The sequence below is a fragment of the Carettochelys insculpta genome, chromosome 1 (genome assembly GCF_033958435.1).
Source record: "Carettochelys insculpta isolate YL-2023 chromosome 1, ASM3395843v1, whole genome shotgun sequence".
In the NCBI taxonomy this organism is placed as follows: domain Eukaryota; kingdom Metazoa; phylum Chordata; order Testudines; family Carettochelyidae; genus Carettochelys; species Carettochelys insculpta.
The window spans coordinates 111151616-111171851 of record NC_134137.1 but is presented as its reverse complement, the minus strand read 5'-3'; the positions used below and the strand labels follow the sequence as shown (position 1 = coordinate 111171851).

Here is a 20236-nt window from a genome sequence, read left to right as displayed (position 1 = left end):
CCCTTTCTGGCAACAGAGGCCAAGGGTTACTGCCCCACTCAGGTATGGTTTGCCTTCCCCTTTCTGTGCTCCCTTGGTCATATTTTCAGGGTACACCTGAGGGTCGGCCTGAGGGGTGATCCTCCACCAAACAAAAAAAGCCAAAAAAGAAACAGTCTCAAACAAAAGGAGGGGGGCGTACATTCCACTGCCTCCATGTTGCTGGGGCAACGTGTTTTCCTGTTGGCTGGCCTGGTTTGTCAGCCCTTCCCTAGCAGACACTAAGTCTGTATTAGGGAAATAAGTTGATTTCAGATATGCAATTCTACCTACGACATCTGCGTAGCTAAAAATGACATATCATAATTCATTTATTTCCCTAGTGAAGACCTAGTCTCTATACTCTGACGTCCACCTCCCCCACTCCATGTGATAGCGTGGAGTACAGGGATCAACTACCAAACCGGACAGATCGATTTTACCGCATCTTCACCAGATGTGCAAAATTGAACTCTGGAAGATCAACTCTGACTGCGTCGATCTTACGCTTAGCATAGACAAGTCCTGAGATTTATTTGGCTATCCTATGGGAAGGAGCATAGCAGAGGTAGGGAAACTTTTTGGGTGAATAGCCACTGAGCATCAAAACAACTAAGCCTCACTGACTTGGTCTCCAACTGAAAAACAAACACAAAAAAGACACCCCCCCTCATTCCCCTTGCACACCAGCCTCAGAGCCTGGGGGGGGCAGGGTTAGTACATTTTGTGGGCTCCCCCAAGACCTAGGGTGGGGCCAAGAATTAGGGCTTCAGTGTGGGAAGGGGCTGCCAGGAAGCGGGCTTGAGGTGTGGTATCTGGACAGGAGGGAGGGTACAGAAAGCAGGCTGAGAGTTGTGGCACTGTTAGGGTGCAGGTGCAGGATCGAAGGTCTGGGCAAGAGGAGGGAATGCAGGAGTACAGTGGGGTCTGGGTAGAGGGGGATGCAGGAATGGGCTGGGGTGAGGTATCTGGGCAATTGTTTGGGGGGAACATTTACATAGCACAGCTCCCCGGGGCCCTTGTGGCTACCTGTCCCCCACTGCTCCCAGGCACTGCCCTCCATTGCTCTGATTGGCCAGAATTGTGGCCAATCAGACCAGCCGGGAAAACACATCCCTAGGCAATGCTGCCCTTCCACCAGCCGTTGCTGGAGTAGAGGCAGCGGTTGTGCATATAGCTGCTACAGGCCACTACCAGGCAGAACCCATCGGGTGGATGCCACCCTCGCTTGCCTGACTCCAGCCTATGAGGTTCTGGGTTCCACACCCCGCACTGCACACCAGGCCGGATGCTTGAGAGGCAACCCCGAGCCCTCAGGGGCCAGATCCAGGGAACCCAGGGGCCAGATTCAGACTGCAGATTTTGCACTGCTGAAGTACAGCCTCACCCTGGAAGAGCTTATTTCCTTGCTGCCACTTGCCACCTAATAGCTTTCCTCTCCTTGCTCTCCCCAGAGTGAGAGTTTGCAGCCCTCAATTGCTTTCAGGTGTTCCTAGCTGAGCTAAGATAACACCTTCTCAGCTTGTAGGTAAAAGGACCTTTAACATTCTAGGGCTAATATATAATAATTAGGATCTTCTTGCAGCTGTTGGGTCTGACTTTGTCACATTATTCATGCTAGTGATTCTGTCAGGGACTGAGCTGTGTCTCTGCAGTCACTCTAAATCAGTTTGTTGCATGTATTTAACCATAATAATCTTAGGCCAGTTCTACCTGGGAAACTTCTGACAGTATAGTATTATCAGTTTGGGGTGGGATTTTTGGTATTTCTATACCAGCAAAAGCTTTACTACAGATGCAATTATATCAGTATAAAACCACCTGGAAGTCCAAACAAACCAATCAAAATATAGCAGAAGTCTGTAGTGGATGTCAGCAAAGTTTCACCACAAGGGGTAAACTGGGCCTTCACTGATCTAACATCACACTCAGCAATCAAGCAGTTATAATGCACATGCACCAGCTAAAGCAAACTGGTACAGCTGAAATTTGTAAAACAATATTTTTAAACTGCACTAAGAATTTATTAAATACATAAAAGAAAAAGCACAATGGTGCCTTTCCAAATCCATAACACTAGAACTAGTATACGCCTCTATAAAATGGAAAGTATGTGCACACATTAGAACAAACTTCTGATATCTAATGGCTTTCTATTTTTCATTTCTCCACCAGACTTTACACAGAAAATAATTAAGCCTAACTAAATGTCATGCTTTGTTATTTTCAGTTGTTTGAGCAATTTTGATATGAAAACTTTTGAACTTTTAAGTTTACCTTGTGCCTTTTTAAAAAGACAAAGTTTTTTTTGCTGACCAAATAATTCAAAAGTGGCAGATTAGACCCTTCTGGGGTTTTTTTCACTTTCCCAAAGAAACTAAACATACATTCCCTAATTCTCTACTGCTTCCCACTTTGTGTAATTACTGCACAAAGAAGGTGTAAAAAGCAGCCAAATCAGAATAGCCTGTTTCCAAAAGAGTAAATGTGCACACAAAGTATAAGGAAACAGAGACTAACCCCTGAAATTTCAGCCATAAATGGGTTCTTCCCCTCAAAAATGAGTGCAAGGGTGGCTGAATGTGACTTTTTCAAATTAACCATGGTGTCTGCAATACAGCTGGGAATAAATCAGTCTAAAGTTTCAATTCCAGTAAAAAAATTAATTTATTTTGCAGTAATCTTTGAAAAACATTAACTAAATTAGTACAAAAAAGAGGATGGGAATATTTCTTCATCACACAGACCAACAAATGCTATAAATTCCACTAACATTGAGATATAGTTGTGCCACCACAGCATGCCCCTGCTACCTCTCTTCCCACCGGCTGGTGAAATGGGAAGTGCTGCTTAAAGATATAGTTTATAGTTTGCATATTTTGTGATCTTTGCCTTTAACAAAAAAGGTAATACTACCCTGTTTACACTGCACAGATGTTTTGGATTCACAAAATACTTGTGTTTAACTTAATATTTGCAGAATGACCTGTAATGAATAAATTGGCCTCATATAGGAATAGCTCTTTTCTAGTACATTCTTTAACAAGTCAAACAAGCCCTTTACATTTAGGAAAACAGTGTAACAGATGTTTAACTTTGGGAGTTATTTTTCTTCCTGTTCAATTATTTCTTTGATCCAAGAAAAAACCTGTGTGCTAATTTCCATTATAACATCATCTTCTGTTCGTCCTTTCACTGCCATGCCATGGTTTGCTTTTTCGATCCAATGAATTTTCCTAGGGGCCTTCATTTTGCTTGCCACACCTTCTAATAATTTCTATACAAATCAAGAGGAAAAATAGTTACATGCATAACAGGCAGCATTTGAAAATGCAAATAGAATTCTGAGTGCATTTAAATGGTTATGATATTGTAATCCAACAGTCTAATTTCTTCAGAGTATTTAATGCCTCACATGAAAAGGTCAGAAAACAAAAAGAGAACAACGTATCTATCTGAAGTCACTTCCCATAAGCCACTCTAAAACCACCCATTCCTCCTGTCAATGTGTAAAACCACTTGCAAAAAATGTAGGGGACTTTACAGACATGTGGAGGCCAGTCTCATAGGTCACAGCAAAGAATGGAATATCAATATAATTGTTTCAGACTAGCTCCTACCCTATTGGATTTGGGGGAAGGATTGTGGTTTATCAAGGTTAGTTGCTGGTGCGCTGCCAGACACTTTGTTTACCTGAGCCTCTACAGGCATGGAGCCCCCAAGCTCCCAGTGGCTGGAATTCACCAATCCCACACCACCTCCTGCAGCTCCCACTGGCGAGGAATGGCAAACCCGGCCATGGGGATCTTGGAGCAGACATGTCTGCGGACACTCAGATAAATAAAGTATTTGGCAGCTAGGAGCTACCACCCTGATGAAGTGGGTGGCCAGCGTATGGGAGGTTCCCCATCCCTGTTAGAGGACTTGCCAAATACCTAAATTACTCAGAATATGTCTAAACAGAAACCTTATTTCAAAATAAGCTACTCTAGAAGAGATTTTCCAGAATAGTTTATTTCAAAATAACATGCTACACACGAATCACATTTCAAAATAGCCCTTAGCTATTTTAGAATAGTGTGTCTACACACAATACAGCCTACTTTGAAATATAGCCATTGGGCAAACAATGGCTTATTTCAAAATAGACTATTCCCTATTTCAAAATAGGTATTTTATCTCATGGAATGAGGTTTACCTATTTCAAAATAAGCCAAACGCTATTTCAAAATTATTGCGAAATAGTGTTGCATTGTGTAGATACTAGCAAAGTTATTTCGAAATAAGAGCTGTTATTTTGAAATAATTTTTCTGTGTAGACCTACTCGCAGAGAATAAATGGAACTACTACACAGGAGTGTGCACTCCAAGCACACTGTATGCTTGCTAATAATTTTCATTCATTTCATTCATTCATTCATTTGTAATTTAAATGTTCTGAAATGCCAGAAACACTTCCCAAGTCTGGACTGCTAAATTCAGAGAGTCCTAAGCCCTAGCAGGAGGATCCTGTAAACGCAAATCTGACTTACACATATATTTACTTCACGTGATAAAGAGAGAGGATAAATTCCAGACCCTGCTGAAAATAGCATCTTGACGGTAACTAGCACTTTGATATTTTTATGGAATTTGGTTGCATAACCCTTTCCACCACAGGCAGAGAGAGCACCAATGAGCAAGTAAACTTTGCTGAAAATATTTATATTTGCTCTGAAAAATATACTGAATAAATTTAGAGTATAACGCAGTATACACTTTCTGCAATCTGAAATGGGATGGGAGCTAAGATTTCTTTAGAGCCACATATATTCTCCTCAAAGCCTTTTTAAAAAGAATATTTGCCGTTTGGTGCTATCTGGTCCATTCAGAAGGCAACTAAATTCTGTTCAAATGCCAAAGGATAAACTGTCTGTAGCAGAGATGATCAGGCTATACCCAGAGAAGATATGGTATCCATCAGAAAAGCATCCCAATTCGATGATAGAATTCTCTGCCTGGAGCACCCTGCAGAACATCAGTGGTTAGAAGATTAACAATTATCACCATTGTCTTTGGGTACTAACACTAAGCACAGTTTCCTATTTCCTCCCCCTTTATAACTGCACTCACACAGGAACTCACTTTTTCACACATCTCATCTTCTGTTCCTGAGACAAACAGCACAGGGCATTTAATAAAAAACAAATCTTCATCCCGGAGTTTGGACTGAAGCTTTGGTCGATGCAGTGGATAAGACAAGCATATCAGTCCACAAATGAAATCTTCACTGTCATCTTCACTAATCTGACGTATCACAGAGGCAGCAGCTCGTGAACCCATCGAACGACCTACCTCCCATTTAAAAATAAGGAATACAAATGTTTACTCTCACATCATTTAAATTTACACTGAAAACCATCATTCCTAAAAATTATCCAATTTACTGTATGTTGTTATACTAACATGACATATACTCTTCAAAACAAATATGGAGGGACAATAGGGATTTTTGTTTACCAAATCATTGGAGGCCACCACACAGAATTTTGGTGCTATCAGATAACTGAACTGGGGCCATCTGCCCGTTGGGGGGGGGGTTAAGGTTGGCGGGGGAGGAAGCAGGGTACAATAGCTCATATTTAAGCAAAATGAAGAACACAGAAACAAACTGTATCTCCTGGTCCTTAAATGCTATATTACAGTTACTAATATATTCTTGTATCACAAGGACACTATACTGGTTATTTCCATGCTGCCTAGTCTGCTATGAGTAAAACTAAAGTTCCTGTGACCCACATTTCAAATCAGGCACAGGCATACACCAGATTCATCTCAAGTGAGTACTATACCAGAAGTACATAGATACAATCTGGGAAAAAAGAAATCTGCATGAGGTCATCCTACAAAGGACAATACGAGGTCATCAAGGTATCTACCCCAAAAGAAGCCACATGAGCTGGTGGATCAAGTTTTTCAGTTGAGGTTCTCGAGATGGCAGGATTAAAGTTTATGAGGTCTGTTGCACTCAAACAGGATTTGATTTTGTCTTTAGCTCAGAGGTTGGCAATCTGCAGCCATATGCAGCCCATTGTGCCCCACCTGTAGCCTGTGAACCCTCTGGCTGCTCCTCTCATGTCCTGGGACGCTGGAGCTCTGAACTTCCTTGCTTGTTCCCCTCCTCCCAGCACTTTTGCAGGGCCACAAATCTACTGATTTGCATGCTGTCCTCGAGCTGGAGGAGCCACAAACAACTGACTTGCAGCATTCCAGATCAGGAAAGGAGAGGAAAAAAGCAGGGAAAGCATGAATCAAGAGATTGGTGTGCTTCAAAAGTGCTGGGAGAGAAGGGGAGGAACAAGTACGTGTGGGACTCCAGTGCACAGGGAAGGGGTAACCATGGAGCTGGGGGTGCAACCCTTGTGGTCTGCAGGCTGCTGCAGCCCACTTAGGTGAAGGATGGCTAGTGATGCAGCCCATTCACCATTCATGGCTTCCCATCACTGCTTTTGCTTAATAGGAGAACTAGAAATCCTGGAATCATGTAAATCCTATTAACCAGTGCAGTAACCTAGAAGATGACCTAGGCTATGTTCAGACTAGCCCCTGCCTTCAAAACGCACACCGCCCGCGTAGACGGGAGCCTTTCAAAAGGATCCCCTGATTTCGAAAGTCCCTTCTTCCCAAAGCCAAAGGGGTAAAAAGGGACTTTTGAAATAGGGGGTTCTTTCGAAAGGCCCCCAGGTACAGGGGCGGCATGCTTTCCAAAAGCGACACATGTGAATCACACGTGGCTGCCCTTATGCTAATGAGGTGCTGCATATTCATGGAAGCACCTAATTAACATCTTCTGAAATCCCTCATTAGCATGCCCCCTCCAAAAGGAGCAGGCTAGTGTAGACACGGCCCTACAGAAAAGGTCTGAGGACTGAATAGGAAGAAGAGGAGCTGAAGTACCAGTATACAAGCATTTCCACTATTCAGACATACATATTTAAGTGTGCAAGTTGAACCTCTCTAGCCTGGCACTCTCTTGTCTGGCAACAACCATAATCTGGCATGATTTTAGTTAGCTGAATAATCATTTATCATGGGTGTGGCCACGTTTCCTGTGGTCCCATAAAATTTGTTCACAGCCTCTGTTCCTGGCTTTCAGTGTTCTGTGCTGTTATTGAGATGTAATTTACCCCTAAATGTCTTCTAAGAGCCCAGTAAGCAGTGGAAGTATTGGTAACGCTGCTAGACAATATTGACCTTCCTGTGATCCAGCAAATTCTCCTGGGTTCAGCACTGATCAGGTCCCGAGGGTGCCAGACAAGAGGGGTTCAATCTGTATTTTTTTTAGATACTCAATATTTTGCTAGTCTTTAAAGTGCTAATTGACTGCTTTTTGTTTTCATATTAAAGAAATTTGTTTATTAGAGATCCAATTTCTTTTTAGGTTTCCTTTTTACAAGGAAGCAAATTTAGAACAAGTACAGTAGAATCTTGACATTCACAAGTGCCACATTTGCAAATTCAATTATTCGCAAGTGGCCTCACTTTCCCAGGGCTCCAGGCAGGGAGCGCCAGCAGCCACCACTTCCCCGCGGCCAGAGCACCACAGCAGCTGCTGCTTCCCTGGGGTACCAAGCCTCCCCAGATTCATGAAAATCAATATTCATGAGGGTTCTGAACACAAAACCCTCATGAATGTTGAGACCCTACTGTATAAGCAAGTACAATTCCACTCATCTACTCCACGTGTGAATTCCTTTTCCTTTGATAACACGCGGGGGTGGCTATGTAAGTAAACCCATCTCTTCTATTGTTCTGCTACAGCATGCAGACCTGGGTCTGTACAGATGGGTTGAATAATTAAATTATGTTCCATTTATCATGCAGTATATGTTTTATTAAATAAAACTGCAGTTTGTATACTGATGCAGCTTGCCACAGCCTTTTACTGCAAGTCCAGAATTTAATGTGTGTTTCAGCTGACAAATATAATGTCCACAAAACATTAAACACTATAAAGTGACAAATGGTAACTTTTACCCAAGAAATGAATCTTGTTACTCTATTATACGTTTTCTAAACTACACACTTTGTATTGAAACAATTTAAAATAAAGAAAAAAACTAGTATCTTTCTAGATACTCTGGAATTAGATGGCTGGAGAGAAAACATACCAGAAAAAAATTATTGTTAAAACATAGATTATAAAATATTACTAAGTATTTCTGTACTGTTTACTATATATGTTATTTACTACTACTACTACTACTACTACTACTACTGAGTGTCATGGTTCCATATCGAGAACCTTCACAAATGTTGAATTTTGCAAATATGGCAGCTGCTTCTTAACCAGAGTTCCAGGGAAGTGGTGGTTGCCGGCACTCTCCGCACCAGAGCACCGAGAAGTCATGGTCACCAACACTCCCCACCCCAGAGCAACGGGAAGTGGCAGCTGCCAGTGCTCCGTACTCAGGAGTCCCAGGAAAGCAGCCGTTCAAAGCCACTTGCGAATAATTGAATTTGTGAACCTTAAGTTTGTGAATGTTGAGACCTTACTGTATAAAAGACAGACACTATCAATGAAGTACTTAATTGGAAGTATATGGAAATCACAACTGGGCACCTGATTTCGGTTTCCCCTAATTTCATATCCATCCATATATTCCCTCAGTTATATTTGTATAATATTATGGGTCAAGCAATAGATGTAGACACAACTGCAGAGCCTCAGGAGCTACAGGCTTCATAGCCTTTTGAATCAACGATAAGGACTTCCAATTTCCCAACCCCTCAGGAATGGAATAATTATACAATGTACTCTTAAACCACCATTAGGGCTAGGATTGTAAACAGAGACCCACACTTCACCACTTACCTCCAAGAAAGACACCAGAAAGTTTATATTCACCAGAGGACCTTAAATATTCCTAAGGAAATGAAACATTTTTAATTACTTTAAAACAGCATTTTAAGATACACAGTAAAAATTATTGTAACTAGAGAATCTGAAAATGGACACTTTCCTTATTTCTCCCACCCCGAATAAAAGTTATCTTATCTATATTTGATGTCTTCAGCTCACTTTCTTACACCCACACACAACTATTTCTGCAATACCTTTAAAGCAAAAACATCATAACAAACCCAATATTCATAATTTTCCAAATATTCATAAGCTACCTTACAATAATACACCAATGTGTTCAAGGGAAAAGCAATAAGTGTAGTGAGGGAATGTTTCAGTTTCAAGTTTCCAGAAGATTATGAATTATAAATATTTTTAAAAATTGAAAAGTATTCTTCCAGTGTTCTCTAAATAACTTTCAATACAATACATTTTGAATTCTTAACCGCGGATCTGTTTTGAAAAACAATATTGTGCGTTTTTAAAGAAACTCCAACATAAAGCTCCTTGTATGGTCTTCATTAAAATTAGTGAGCTCTAATCTCAGTAAAATACTGTGTTAAAAAACAACATAAAACAACTGCAATGTCAAAGTGTGAATAGAATCTCATATGGCTGGACTCTGTTCTTCTTTTACTAAGCCAAGTAAATGAGTACTGCTCTCTGACTCACTAGGCTTATCTAAGGCTAGAGCCACACTACAGCAGAAGATTCACCCGCCCAGGGTCAATCTTCCAGGGTTTCATTTTGTGCATGCGCAAAATGATGCTCCCAGGGAGTCAACATAGACCCTTGTACTCCTCGCAAGAGGCGAGGAATAAGGAAGGTCGACCTTCTCCCATTGTAGACAGACATGAAAGTTGACCATTGATTAATCAATTTTAGTCATGCAACTGGCATAGCTAAAATTGCATATCGGGGTTTGACTTCTATGTCTACTGTAGACACCACCTGAATTTTGGGTGTGAGTGTGACACAGAGTGCAGCACCTGCTCTCCAGTTACTAGGTGTGGACAAAGTCCTGGGACTATCTCCTATCCCAGCCAGAACAAGCTGCACCCTTTCAGAGGCTGTACTCCCTCCCATCTGTCCCAGCACTGAAAAAGCTCTGAGAGATCTTTGAGAGTGTTCCGAAAAGCTCAATGTAGTCCTGATTACAGCAGAAGGATATCAAATACAATAAAAACTAGTTACACAAGAAAAGGAGGAAACTAAAAGAGTTGAGCTTTGTTTTGCTAGGCTAAACAAGCCAAGAGGGGATATTACCACTCTCTGTCAATATGCTGTAGGGAACCACAATGGGTAAAGAGCTAGACAACTTAAAGGAAAATGTTGGTATAAACTGGCCATAAGCATAGGCTGGAAATAAGATTTTTAAACATCAAAAGCAGTGAGGTTTAGGAACAGCCTCCCAATAGAAGCAGAAAGGGAACACAATTTAGTTAGTTAAGATAGAGCTGAGTAAGTTTTTGAGAGAGATTTATGATTTTTGCTTATTGTGATTGGGGGGGGCCAGTATTAGCAGCCCTAAAGGTCAGTTCTGGCCCTCATGTCTTCTGTTCCTAAAATCTCATGCTATTAGAACTTCAGCCAGTAACCAGTGGGAGTCAAAAAGGAAATTCTTCTGACACCTCTTCTCTGGGCTTAAGGCTTAAATACACCATTTTTCATGATGGGGAAGAGTTTTTCCCCAGGTCAAACTGAGGTTCTTGAGGTTACTTATCTTCCTCTATAACATGCAACGGGGTCGCTTGCGAGGATCATCTGGTATATCTAATCAAATCAATTCCCTGCATTAGTCATACCCCAGTCCCTCCTGTTTTGGGCCCAAAGCACACAACAGTTTAGTCTCCTGACAATTACTTATATGTAATTCTGGTTCTTGGGATTGGTGCTGAAGTGGGTGGATGGTGTGTGATATACAGAAAAGACTAGATAATTTGTTTGTCCCTCTTGACCCTAAACTCTACAACAAAACACTTTAATGCTTAGTTGTGACAACAAACACAACATGCAAAAAAGCATATGAGAGTTTCAATGAATTTTGATAAAATTAAATTAACAAGTATTCTCGAGTGTTGCTATGACTCTAAACTTTCCAGAATTTAAAATACGAATCTGGTCTTTTCTTACCACAACTGTTTTATATGCTTTAGTCCTATAAGCAATGTTAAGACCTTTACAAGTAAATCTCATGCACAGAACTCCACTGGAAGCAAGATAGGCTACCAGAGAAACTAAATGAGAGAAATTCATATCTCCTCCAGCTCCATGAGTAAGAATCACTCCATGTGTTAATATCTTGTCTGGAACTGAAAAAATAGCATCCAGGTATTTATTTCCAAAAGGTATTTTCACTTTAACCTATAAATAAAAATAAAGATCGTAAAGTACACAAGAAATATTTCCAGTTTGCACATTCAGGATATTATGCCATAAATAATTTGCAGTTATCACACCATTCTGGGCTCTTATTCAAAAGGAATGAAGGATGGCCTTGCTAGTAAGACAATGCACTAGCAGTCAAGAGATCTGTTTTCCTGTTCTTGTTTCAATCAATCACTTCCTGGGGCCCCCGGGAAAAGCCAGTAATCATTCTAGGGAAACTGAGACATAGCTGTAAAATGAAGATAACAATGCTCCCCTGAGTTACAGGGGAGTGGTGAGGGTACATGCAGAAAGACTATCAATTTAAATATAGTGTGTATATCTATACAGGCGATAAATATATTTATCAGGTACCATAACAGTCCAGTCCCTCAATTTTTTTAAAAAATAACAAGTTTCCTATTTATAGAAATTCTCTCACACCCAGTTGGAACCACTTGCGGAATCCAGGCAGGTGAAACAGTGTAAGTGACCAGGGTACATTAAGATTTTGGGGGTGAAAAATGAATCTGGCTTCTTTCAATACATTAATTTTAGGTATTACATGTAACTACAGTAGGAAAAAATGTTTTAAATTGACAGTGTTCCTTTAATTTGAATTTCTGTGTTCAGATATTATGATAGTGAGTGCTATACAAAGATATATAATTCAATTTCAAAGAAACACAAAGAAGGCTCCTACTATGTGCTCTAAGTGTCTTTTGCAGATATGTAAAACAATGGGACATGGAAGAGGAAAAAAGACAGCAAGTAATACACAGCAATAAGTGATTATACACCATAGAAAAAGATAAATGCACGAGAGGGGAAAATGCATCACTCTTCCTACTTATAATCCCTGAAGTAACACCTCCTTTCCCCCTTGCATCATCAAAGATCCAAATATTTCAGCTACAGGTTGAACCTCTCTAACTGGGAACTCTCTTGTCCAGCAACATCCATAATCCAGCATTTTAGTTGGCTGAATGACCATTTATCATGGGTGTGGCCAAGTCTCCTGTCCCATAAAGCTTGCTTCCAGCCACCAATTCTGGCTATTAGGCTGTGTCTAGATTGTGGAGAACTGCTGACAAAAGAGATGTAAATTTGTGCAACGTATTTACATATCTCTTGCCAACAGTTCTGTCAGGAGAGGCTTTTCCAACATTTGGCCTGTCCACACGTGTCCAAATCCTGGAAAAAACCGCTCTGCTGAGAACAAGAAGTCTTGTAGCACCTGATAGACTCACAGATATTTTGGAGCATAAGGTTTTGTGGGCAAAGACCCACTTCATCAGACGCATGGGTGGGGGGGGTGGTTTCAGAGGGGTATTTAAAGAGTGGGGCCCAAGTAAAGGGGAGGGCCAGAACTGACAAGGTCTATTCAGCAAGGTGGAAATGGCCCAGTATCAATAGTACTTATCAAAAGAGGAAAAAACAAGTTAGATCAGACAGGGGGATGTGATCCTTTGTCAGAGTCTAATGAGGAGATATTAACGCCCAGGGCAGAGAAGCTGCTTTTGTAAGCTGCAAGCCACTCCCAGTCTCTATTTAATCCTTGGTTAATGGAGTCAAATTTGCAAATGAATTGCAGCTCAGAGATTTCTCTCTCCATTTGATTTTTGAAATTTCTTTGTTTCAGAACTGTCACCCTTTTTGCCAAGTACTATTGATGCTGGGCCATTTCTACCTTGCTGAATAGACCTTGTCAGTTCCAGCCCTCCCCTTTACTGGGACTCCCCTCTTTAAATACCCCTCTGAAACCACCCCACCCCCACTCATGCATCTGATGAAGTGGGTCTTTGACCACGAAAGCTTATGCTCCAAAATATCTGTTAGTCTATAAGGTGCCACAAAACTTCTTGTTGTTCTTAAAGCCACAGACTAACACAGCTACCTCTCTGATATCCCTGTCGAGATATCCCTTCTTCCTTATGGAATGAGGTGTACAGCAACGTCGACAGAACGCTCCCAACTGGCAGATCTCTTCTGAGATCTGCAGTCTGGATGCACACTCTAACAAAACTTCTGTTGACAGAAGCCTGCAATCCAGACACAGCCATAGCATTCTGTGCTGTTATTTAGGTGTAATTTGCCCATAAATATCTTCTAAGAGCCCAGTACACAGGGTAGTGCTGGCAATGCTGCTAGACAATATTGACCTCTCATGGGCCGGCAAATTCTCTCCTCTGGCACCCGTCAGGTCCTGAGTGTGACAGATCAGAGAGGTTCAACCTGCATTTTGGACCAGGAGAGTGGGCAGGGTGCAATTCCAAAACCCAGGAAATATGTTCTGACAGTAGCTCCCACTCTTTACACAGCTGCCAAGTTCGATTCTGCTTCATGTATGACATTTTATGCAAATTTGTTAACAAGCTAACTTGCATATTATATGCAAATTATTTGCATAAACTATAATCTTGATCTTATGTTCATTACTGCCCTGAGTACTGTTTGAAATAAGGCATGTAGCTGAACACAACCTGGCCTTCTGGCAGGCGAGGAGCGCTCGTTTGCGGGTGACTGGCGGATAGCTGGGCAACAGTAGAGGAGTCTAAAGTATGAAGGTTGGTGGGCAATTGTTGGCACGGCTGGAAAATGAAAGTACAATGGGGTTTGGGGAAAGGCTGAGGGTGCAGACGCTCAAAGAGAGCAAGGGATACTGTGGCGTGGAGGGAGGACGAGGAGGCTGGTGTACGGGTGGGGAATCTTGTGTAGTTGCTGTACAAACACCTCCTACAGCTGCTTATTCCGGGTCAAACAGAGGGACCAGCAAACAGGAAACGCACTGCCGCAGCCCCCTGATTTTTTAAGTTTGCTGTGAACTTAACAGTCAAAATTAATCAATTTCCTCCTAGTCTCTTTAAAGATTAACAAACAGGGCAACCAAACCCCTCCTGCCCTTGGGCGTCGGAACAGTTCCGCGGCAATTAGGTGTACAGAGCTGGCTTCCACTTCGTCCAAGCGCCTCACAAACCCGACCAGGGGTATTTCCACAGACGCACCTCCGTATACTCAGCCATGGCCGCTGCCGGGCCGGGGCGCCCGCCTGCCCGAAAACTCCGCGCCACCGCCCTGCAAGAAAAGGGACTTTGGTTTGTGTCGCCTCCGGACGCCAGCCGCGCCCCGCGGGACGCAGCCCCTGTGCGCAGGGCAGGCGGGGGCACGGGCTGGGAACTGGCGCGCACAGCAGCGCGGGGAGGCGGGGGTTAGAGCCAGCTGCTCCGGCTGCAACCCCCAGGTTGAGAGCGCTCTGGCGCTGCCGTTCCAAGCCCCGCCCCCGCCGGCGCAGCGCTGGCTCCCCAAGGGCGCGGCACGCAAAGCGCCAGGATAGCCGCCTACCCCTCCCTCTCCGCCCCCGCCACCCCAGCAAACCTACCGCAAAACCGGCTTCCGTACCCCCCCCTCCCGTACTCCGCCCGTGCGCGGCCGCATGAGGGCGGGCGCGAGGCATGCTGGGAGTTGTAGTTCGCTCTCCGAACCTAGTCGGTGCGCGCGCTCTGGCGCCGCATACGCCTCCCTTGGAAGCGCGGCCAGCGGGCGGTGCGTGGCGGGCGCGCGCGCGCGCGCATATAGAAGCGCCGACCCTGCAAGGAGCCGGGGGTATGTGCTTCACCTGTCTGCGCTCTAGCCTGCTTCCGCGCAGCCTGGAGCCTGCCCCAGAGCCCCTTCCCATGCCCCAGCGCCCTCCCCCAGACTAGAGCCCCCTCCCCGACCACCTTACCCAGCCTGGAGCCCCCTCCCACCCCTGTGCCTCATGTTGCTAAAAGCAGTTCCGTGCTCGGCAGGAGCAACCTGGTAGCTGTGCGGCGGCTTTCTAGCGATGTCAGGATTGGGCTTCTCTGCTCTCCTCATTGTGCGAAGCACTTTCTCCCTTGGTTTACTGCACCTGCCACTTTGCGCCCGCCCCGTGCGGGGCCAAACCCTTAATGTGGCCAAAATCTGCTGGGCCCAGCTAAGGCAAAGTTGCAAGGAAGGTGCGTTTGGGAATGCCCATGATCATTGTATGGGGTAGGGCAAATTATGGGATTGTTTTCTTCAGGTTTATCCTCCTCAGGGTTAATGTGTTGCCCTACGTTTCTCTCCATTCATCAAGGAAACCATTCATAAATCTTACACCATCAAGGTCTCTTCTAAAGGTAGGCCACTTTAGAAAGTGAGTTCCATTATCACCCCATAGGGGAGAGAGAATGAGTCTTATGGCATGTGCAGAGTCTGTGTTCATATGCAAAAGGGGGAGCTCAGGATCAGTGGATGCTGCTTATTAGGGTTGCCAGGTAGATGGGCATAGTCAGTGCTGTCCTCACATCTCTGTGCACGCTGCTAGGTAGCCCCAAGAAAGTGCCTGTACACTGCAGATTCTGCAGAATAATGCTACACTTGAAGTCCAGAGCATCACCTATGCCTCTTGTGCCAGGGCCACAGAGCTCCTGTGTCAGATCTTAGGCAGTGTAGGTATTTCCCCACTTTCAGGAGTTAATTTAATTAGAACGGGGGGGGGGGAGGGATAATTAGAAATAGTTTAAGAACTCTTCACTAAATGCCAAAAAAGCCACAACAGAAGAAGGAGACCCTATTGGTTTAAAAAATCAACCTAGTGTAGGGAATGTGGCAGAAGGAATGCAGTGCTGCTGAAGGCTGGGAGGAATGAGTCTCCCAGAGGTCATCTGCATGAGAATGCAAAAGGTGTGCATGTGTGATACCTTTTCAGGCAAAGCCTAATGGGTAGCAAGTAAGCCATGAGATTTGGTCTATTGTAAACATGTAGTTGTAAAATCACAATTTAAGCTGACACTTAATGCAGGAGTTGTGAGATCTCACCAATGCTCTGGGTTGTTGTGGGGGACAGGGCAGTCGCCTTAGCTGTGTAAGACTGATTACACAGGGCTCCCTGGTTTAAAGCATTGTGGGAGAGGAGAGGAGAGGAGAGGAGAGGAGACTATACTGCTTGAGCCAGCTTGCTTAGTGCCTTGGCCCTGTGTATGCCTTGGCCATATAGCTATAAGCTTGGCTTGACTAACTGTCCCCACCTGTTGAAAGATAGAGCTGATACTAGGGTGTTTGTGAAATCCCACACTAGAGATACCAAGAGCTAAAATCACAGAGTGGCAGCTGAGGCCACACAGAGCTGAAATCACTGGGTTCTGCCTTAGGGCAGTCCCAAGCAGTGGGGTTAGGACCAGCAGACAACAGGACCAGCGGGCGGCCGGTAGGAGGAGTGGCGGACGATGGCAACTGGCGGGCGGCCGGTAGGAGCGGGAGCGGCGGCAGACGATGGTGACTGGCGGGCGGCCGGTAGGAGCGGCGGCAGACGACGGCGACTGGTGGGCGGCCGGTAGGAGCGGCGGTAGACGATGGCGACTGGCAGACGGCTGGTGATAGCAAGGGGAGGCTACAGACAAGTGGACAGCTAGTATTGCCCTGGTGATGTATCTGTGGGCTTTGAGTTTGGGACTGCTCCGCAGAGGGTACACCCTGTAACTGTGTGTGTGTGGAAAAGGGCCAAGAGCCCCAGCAAGAGACTGGGTTCTACTGCATATGGGGATGGTATCTGGGTAAAAGGGGTTTTGTCTCTTCTGTGCTGAGATATACTGCATCTGTCGCTGTAACCTTGGGGTAGGTTACGACCATTAAACAAGCCATTTCTATCTCAGACTCTGTGCTTGTGAGGAGGGGGGAGAACCGCCTTACAGGCACCCAGCACGGGGGTGAAATTGTCCCAGGCCACTGGGTGGGGGCTCGAGCCGGTTGGTTGTATCCTTGATAGGAAAACCCCACAAGAGTTGAACCCGGCCCTTCTGGCAGGCATCTGGCGTTAACAGAAGGGTTACAGTAGTTTGCAGAAGAGGTGAGAGCAGTTGTAAAACATTGTATATAAAACAAGTGGAAGAAAGGTGAAGTGGACGGTAATAAACATAAATAATATGCTAAGTCATAGCATCTTCCAGAGGTGATGATAAGATGGAAGGATTACTCTAATACAGTAGCTCTTAAGTTAGAGAGAATTTGGGTTCAAGAGTTGTAAAAGAGCTGGACACAGAGTATTAATTTCAGTAAGTCCTGGAATGCTGGGGCTGTTAAGAACATAAGAACCATAGGTCCATCAAGCCCAGTATCCTGTCTTCCAACAGCGGCCAATACCAGGTGCCCCAGAGGGAATGAACAGAATGGGTAATCACCAAGGCTATGTATACCCTAGGACACTACATCAAAGTAGTCTATTTCAAAGTAACAACATCGAAATAGGCTACTTCGACACCTATCGTCCACCCATACCCCAGGGCTGGTGCTGTCGATGTTCAGCGTCGAAGTAGTGACAGGAAATGTCGAAAGGGGCCGCCCTGGATGGAAAAGCAGAGCATCCACACACACAAGCACCCTCCTTCGAAATAAGGGGCCAGGATGTCCTGCGGATGGTGTCACAGGCTTGACTAGCCCTTCCAGGGCAACAGGAAGCCGCTCCTTTTAAAGAGCCCCTCCCAAACACACCTGGCCTGCACAGCACGAGGTCTGCAGAGCACTAGCCACACTCTCACAGACCGACGAGTCGCAGCAGCCATGGACCCTCAGCAGCAGCAGCAGCAGCTCCTGAAAGCCTTCCAGGATGTCACCCAGGGAGAAAGCGCCCTGCTAAGTGTTGCATGGGAGGCCACCCAGCAGCTCCTGGCATGGGAGCCCTCCCCAGGGGCAGACGGGGATGCCCCTGACCACTGGGCTCCCCTGTTCCTCCCTCACCGGGTGCTCCGCCACCTCTGGAGCTACTCCACAAGCTCCAAGTGGTGGGAGCAGCTGGTAATGAGGGAGTGGAACGACGACCAGCAGCTGAGGAACGTCCGCATGTGGCAGCAGAGCTTCCTAGAGCTTTGCCAGTGGTTCACCCCACGCTGAAGGTCCAGGGCACATGGATGCGGCGCGCCCTCCCCGTGGAGAAGAGGGTCGCAGTAGCAGTGTGGAAGCTGGCCACTCCAGACAGCTACTGCTCCGTGGGCCACCAGTTTGGAATGGGAAAGGCCATGGGTGAGGCCATCGTCGTGGAGGTAAGGAGGCCTGGGCATGCACCCACTGGGGGGTGAGGTGCCAGGGAGTGGGGCCTGGGTAGAGGCCTGGGGAGGGAGTGGTGCCGGGGAGGGAGGGAGGGCTGGGCGGGGGAGGTGCCCAGGAGGGAGGGGCTGGGAGGGAGGGGCCTGGGGCACCCTGCACACCCTCATGTGTGCTCATGTTCCCTCCCACAGGTGGTCCGTGCGCTCAGTGCCTTGCTGCTCTGGAGGGTCGTCCAAGTCAGACGCGGCCATCACAGGATTTGCTGCCATGGGGTTCCTGAACTGCTTTGGGGTCCTAGTTGGGACCCATATCCCCATCCGCACCCCGGACCACAGCAGGGGATGATACATAAACCAGAGGGGCTACCACTCCATGGTCCAGCAGACAATGGTGGAGAGCTGGATCCGCTTCCAGGATGTCTACGTCGGCTGGCCCAGCTGTACACGTGACACCTGCGTCTTCTGGAACTTGGGTCTGTGCCACTGACTGGAGGCAGGGACCTACATCCCCCAGAGGGAGATACGTCTGGAGGACACCACCGTGCCCCTCTGCCTCGTGGCAGATGGCCTACCCACTCCAGCTCTGGCTCATGCGCCCAGACACTGGCCACCTCAATGCCAGCCAGGAGTGGTTCAACGGTCTCCTGAACCATGTCCACCAGGTGGTGGAGAGGACCTTCAACCACCTGAAGGGCTGGTGGCAGTCCCTCTTCGCGTGCCTGGACGTCGGCCTCCAAAGCATCCCCCAGGTTGTGGGCGCACACTGCACACTCCACAACATCGTCAAGAGCAAGGAGGAGGCCTTCGTCCAGGGGTGGGCAGTTGACACCAGCACGGGCTTCCCCCAGCTGGCCACCGCACCCAGTCACCAGGTCCACTATGAGGGGGTACAGGTCTGCAAGACCCTGCGGGCCCATTTTGATCAGGGAGACCCCTGAGCACCTCCCTGGCAATCCCTGGCAGGCCTCCGCACACCGCCCCCACCGCCCTTACACCGCCCCCACCAGCTGCACACTATCCCCCGCCCCCCGCCCCCGACAAGCACACGTCTCACAGGGTTCTTTGAAAAATAAAACTGTGGATTACTGAATAACTGATGAAACTGTCTGGTATGGTATGTGAACAACAAAAACTGGATCTTAGTATACAAATGGCGGGACAACTATATACAAATGGCAGGGCCAGCAGACGGCTTGGCCATCGGCCCGTCACTCTGGGGTGGGGGTAGAGGGGCGTGACCCCTGGTGGGTTTGGGTCGTGGGCCCCCCACTTTGTCTGGGAGCGGGACAACTGGCAAGTAGGGGTGGGATGGCTCCCCCAGCCGCTCTTCAGCCCCAGTGGGCTCCAGTCCTGGTGGGCTGGCAGGTGGGGCAGGCAGGGCATCGAGTGGAGTAGCAGGGAGGGTGGCGGGGGCGGGTAGCAGGAGGTGGGAGCTGAGCCACGGCCTCCTGGAACAACCCGGCTATGTCCCAGAAAACCCCCATGAACTCCTGCCATGCTGGCCGGCACCAGGTGGACTCCTTGCGGTCGAAGCACAGCCTCTCCTCAGCCACCTCTGCCTGCCATGGGAGAGCCGCCAGGAGCTGGGAGTCCATGGGGGCCATCCCCTGGGACCGGCGGTGGCGTGCCCATCCTGGCATTGGTGGGGTCTGACCTCCGGCAGGCTGTCCTGCACGATGGAGGGTGCCTGGCTGTTTGGGGCCTCGGATGGTGCTGTTGCAGAAAGAGGGAGAGAGGGAGGGGAAGGCTGTTGGTACTGTGCCCTGACCCAAGGCCCATGCCCCCCATCCTCCCTTGGGTGCTGTGTCTCCATCACCCATCCGTGAGTGTGGTGTCCCTGTCGGTGGCCCCATTGCATGGTCCCCACCTTCCCCAGGATTAGGGCACAGCGCTGTCCATGGGTGTGGGTGCTGACAGGCGCTGATGG

The 20236-nt window shown here is 46.6% G+C and overlaps 1 protein-coding gene and 1 long non-coding RNA gene across 5 annotated transcripts; one reads left to right on the top strand and one right to left on the bottom strand.

The window, feature by feature from the left end:
- Nucleotides 1–3018: 3018 nt before the first annotated feature.
- Nucleotides 3019–14706, bottom strand: TEX30 (testis expressed 30). 4 transcript variants are annotated; one of them, XM_074983189.1, is made up of 7 exons: nt 14649–14683; nt 14275–14344; nt 11036–11266; nt 8873–8924; nt 5143–5348; nt 4957–5025; nt 3186–3295 (listed from the first exon to the last, which is right to left on the bottom strand). In XM_074983189.1, the coding sequence occupies exons 2-6, from the start codon at nt 14290–14292 to the stop codon at nt 4978–4980; spliced, it is 555 nt and encodes a 184-aa protein (XP_074839290.1). In that variant the 5' UTR covers nt 14293–14344; nt 14649–14683; the 3' UTR covers nt 3186–3295; nt 4957–4977. The 4 variants fall into 4 exon arrangements, with proteins under 4 accessions (XP_074839280.1, XP_074839289.1, XP_074839291.1 ...); XM_074983179.1 differs by lacking the exon at nt 4957–5025 and having other exon boundaries at nt 3019–3295; nt 14649–14675; XM_074983188.1 differs by lacking the exon at nt 4957–5025 and having other exon boundaries at nt 3019–3295; nt 11132–11266; nt 14649–14674.
- Nucleotides 14707–14895: 189 nt separating this feature from the next.
- LOC142011011 (uncharacterized) lies at nt 14896–19391 on the top strand. The gene is made up of 3 exons (XR_012644940.1): nt 14896–15408; nt 16423–18306; nt 18502–19391. It is a non-coding gene; the product is annotated as an uncharacterized LOC142011011 (long non-coding RNA).
- The last annotated feature ends 845 nt before the right edge of the window (nt 19392–20236 follow it).